This window comes from Sinocyclocheilus rhinocerous, unplaced genomic scaffold (assembly GCF_001515625.1).
Source record: "Sinocyclocheilus rhinocerous isolate Xijiao unplaced genomic scaffold, SAMN03320098_v1.1 scaffold1683, whole genome shotgun sequence".
Taxonomy (NCBI): domain Eukaryota; kingdom Metazoa; phylum Chordata; class Actinopteri; order Cypriniformes; family Cyprinidae; genus Sinocyclocheilus; species Sinocyclocheilus rhinocerous.
In genome coordinates this window covers 379,366-383,404 of record NW_015656581.1, presented here as the reverse complement: position 1 = coordinate 383,404, position 4,039 = coordinate 379,366, and the positions used below count along the sequence as shown (strand labels likewise).

At 37.5% G+C, this 4,039-nt stretch overlaps 1 protein-coding gene across 1 annotated transcript in view; it reads right to left on the bottom strand.

Annotated features, from left to right (window-relative positions):
- LOC107720168 (autophagy protein 5) overlaps nt 1-4,039 on the bottom strand; it is a 33,027-nt gene that overhangs the window by 7,843 nt on the left and 21,145 nt on the right. Inside the window, exon 6 of the mRNA XM_016527801.1 lies at nt 2,749-2,866. Coding sequence (XP_016383287.1) covers nt 2,856-2,866 — 11 coding nt within the window. The 3' untranslated portion in view covers nt 2,749-2,855. The remainder of the gene's footprint in view (nt 1-2,748; nt 2,867-4,039) is intronic.

Sequence of the window (4,039 nt, the reverse complement as noted above, 5' to 3'; positions counted from 1 at the left end):
TATCTGTGTTTAAACTAAACTCATTTTTTAAGCTTTGCCAGTTTAAACATTTAAGAGCCAGAGGACGCGAGCTCGCACACGCAGTGAGAAGATTTGTGCGTGCGCTCATCCGAAGCGTGCAAACCCGCGCCCCAGAACGCGCGCAAATATTAAGCTTTCTCTGAAGTATTGTGTTTAAATGGACAAATTCACACAAAAATTATGTAAAAAACCATCTTGGTAAGTATCCTATAATAGCCGGCTGAACGTCGCCTACTGTATCAGTGCACTGGATCAGGGCATTCTCTTAAAGTGACAGCACTTTCTTAATATTAATCAAACAGCAACAACAAAGAAATCACTCACTGCTCTTGATTGAATAGCTTTTGTAACTTTAATAAAGATTCATCTTTAATTTATACAGTCAAATGTGCAATGCTGTTTTACATTTCATTACTTTATTCAATTTCTGTACCTAAAAACTAATGTTAGACCTACCTAAAAAAAAAATGAAAATCACTGTTTATTTTATTTGTATCTTTACTCTACTGTATGGATTTGTGCTGCTGCATGTAGTTCGATTATTCTTATTTTCTTTATTTTTATTTGACAGTATAGTTTTACCCTAAACATAGCACTTACCGAACCATACCGAAACCGTGACTCTAAAACCGTGATACAAACCGAACCGTGAGTAAGTTGAACCGTTCCACCCCTATTAATTATTGAAAACATTTAATTCACAAAATTCCATCTTATTGACTGCTTAAAGCAAACCTAAAATCCTTTCTGGTAAAATCTTACTAAAGTCCCTGCCTGAGCGTAATTCATGAAAAAAGTTTTCTACTTGCATTCATGTGGTAAACAGAAACTCAAGCATGCTTGCCTGACTCACAAGAACTAACAAGATTTGTTCTCATGTCACACAAGTACAGCTGAGCTTCCGTTTACCATATTTGATGTGCTCTATCTATGTGCATTGATCACTTTTTATATGTAAATAAAAAGCATAATTTACATCTGTTCATCATATAAATCAGCCATGTCTCTTCTGAAGTCTTGGATTAAATGGTTCATATTATATGGATTACTTTTACAATGCATTTATGAAATCAAAGGTTTTGAGAGAATGGATTTAAATGGATAGACAAACCTCTCAGATTTCAATAAAATATCTAAATTTGTGTTTCAAAGATGAAAAAAAAGTATTTTGGGTTTGGAAAGACATGAGAGTGAGTAAATTATGACAATTTTCATTGTTGGGTGAACTATCCCTACAATTTCTTTTTTTTTTAATATTGCAAAACATGACCTAATGTATTGGCTTTTCCATTCATATATAGTTTATGTAAAAATCTTGATTAAAAAATCCATTAACACATTGTATAAACTACCCAGAAATACACAGACCTGTATATCCAACATATCAAACACAACTTACTTAATCTGTCTAAACGATCCAATTCTTTAAAAAGCACTCTGATTTCTAACTTCAAAATTAATCAGTCATTAATCAGTCTACAGAGTTCATAATTTTTGAGTCACTGACCCTTTTTCTTTAACCACATTAACAACTGAAAGTGTCATTTCAATGCCTGTCATAGGTTGAGTAGTGAGACGTGCTGGTGGGGATGGAGGTGGGCGGGCCAGCTGGAGGTTTCCCCACTCGCAGCGTGGGTTGTCACGAAGGGCTGCTGGGTGGGGGTTTTCTGTGCAATTCATTTATTTGAAATAATACCACACACACACTCTTATTCACTATAAAACCTCTCACTATTCTGACTGACTTCTAAAACTGAACATGGGGAAATTTTCGTGTACCATGTATTGCCGTTTCGATATATAAAATCTTTATCTTATGGTGAAAAGCGTAGGAGAGACTGCACCATTTGAGCATGTCTCCATTTTTACCCCAAAAGTGGTAAAAATCGAGCGATATATTCCATTCCACTGAGTGTTCGAGACATACAGATTGCTATAATATGGCACTGACAATACATGTCAGTCTGGCTAAAGCAAATGCTTTTAATTTTTATTTGTAGGAATCCCCATTTCATTGCAACTATAACAGTACTGTAAATCATCTGTGGCATTAAGGCACCATCAAAGCCTTTCATAAAACAGAAAACCTCATCTGCTGATAAAAGACGACATTTAAGTCACAAAATGCAGCTTTTCACTCATGTGTAATTGATAAATGATTAATCAAGTCTACACTGTGATAAGCAACTATGATTTGAGACCATCTTGAGACAGAAAAGGTATTTCCCCAAGTAGATGTATTTCCCTGTAATCTCAACACTTTGCACTGAGCTGTTATCAAAGCAAATCCTACATATCTGGAAGAGGCAGAACAAAAACAAAAAGAGAAGCACAAAGTGGCACTTTCTCTTCAACCAAACCACCAGGCCTTTCAGACAAAGCAAGCAGGTCTTGAATTGGGCTGGAAGCAGCACAGATGTGCTCCGTCATGCAGGCATCTCCGCCAGCAGTTCACTGCTATTGTCTGCTTATCTACTTCCTCTCAGGAGAAACCAAGACCGCCCCTGTTTTGGCTGTGGATTTCTTTCATGCAACCCTGATTTGTCTTTTTCTTTCTTTTCCTATTTCTCATCTCTTTTGTAAATCTCTAGATGTTAAAGATTTGTTTTCCTCTAATGTCTTTTCCTCACATCTCTGATTCCAACCTCCTGTGAGAGATAAGTCTAAACTGCAAACATGTTTTCATCAAATAATATCTGGGTGAATTATTTTCGTCATGTGGATCACCTTCCACACATATGGCAGCAGGAAACAGCTCCTTCAGCAGGTCTCCCAACGTAAGCGTGTGGCCCTCAGGAGACACTGGTCGGAAGAGCTTTTGGATGAACGGTCTGTCACTCATCGTCTAAAAAATGAGACAAATATGAAACCTGTTAGAATGATTATGGCAGTGCAAAGTTCTCAAAAAATGCAGAATCTGAATTGTGTCACTGAAGAATGTCTATTTACCACAAAAAAAAACAAAAAAAAAAACGTATTTTTATGTACAGTTTTCAAGGCATCTGTTTGTATTAGTGATGCTTGGATCATGGTTATATCCACAGATAATCTACGGGTTGGGCGTAATAGCAATAAAAGTAAAAAAAAATAACATTCTGATTAGTTGCTGGTGGGTCCCATGTTTAAAACGTAATTATTAACTATTGCTACATAATTATCAAAAGTGGTACTGTAATAAAGTAATTTCACGTCACCATTTCGCTTGTTTTTGACCTAACAGCCAACTCTTCACATAACAGGGCCTGTAGGTGGCACTTGAGCTTCATTTAACCGACTAAAGGCCCGGGTATACTTCATTTTCCGCGTTCCGTTCCGTCTCGCACAGCTTTCAAAGTATATTCAACCGCGGATGAGAGCGGACGGACGAGCTCGACACAGACGCAGTGCCACCTACTTGACTTGCGCTCTGTCTCAACTTTCACCTAGCACATGCGCTGTTGTACGCGGACCGTCCGCGTGGTCTCAAAAAATTGCCTGCATGCGGACGGGCTGCGCGGTTGTCCGCGAGCCCTCCTGATCACGAAAATGACGTAATGCGGTAATACGGTGCGCGGACGCGGACGGCCGAAGTATACTTTGTCCTTAAGATAGTTTCATCAAACAGTAAACGGTATATCAGTATGCATGTAAGGTATGTAAATAATAGTAAATTAAACACAACTTTCAATTAATACGACTTCTATTTTAGCCATTTTAGTTTTAGCAAAACTGAAAACAGTGTCTACATAGTTTTCAACCAATTTATGAATAAAGGCCCGTTCACACCAAGGACGATAACTATAAAGATAACGATAAATATAGTTCAAACAATCGTTCTCAGTATTAAAAAATAGCAGAGTCCACACCACAACTATAACGATAAAGACAAAGAGAAACGATATCGTTGGAATCACTTTCAAAATGATTTTTCTCCAGCTGATGAACGATTTAAAATTGACAGCCAATCAGAATCCATCCTGCTGTAACGAGCTCGAGAATTTAAAGCGGCAGGGATTCTGATTGGCTGTCAATGTTTTTA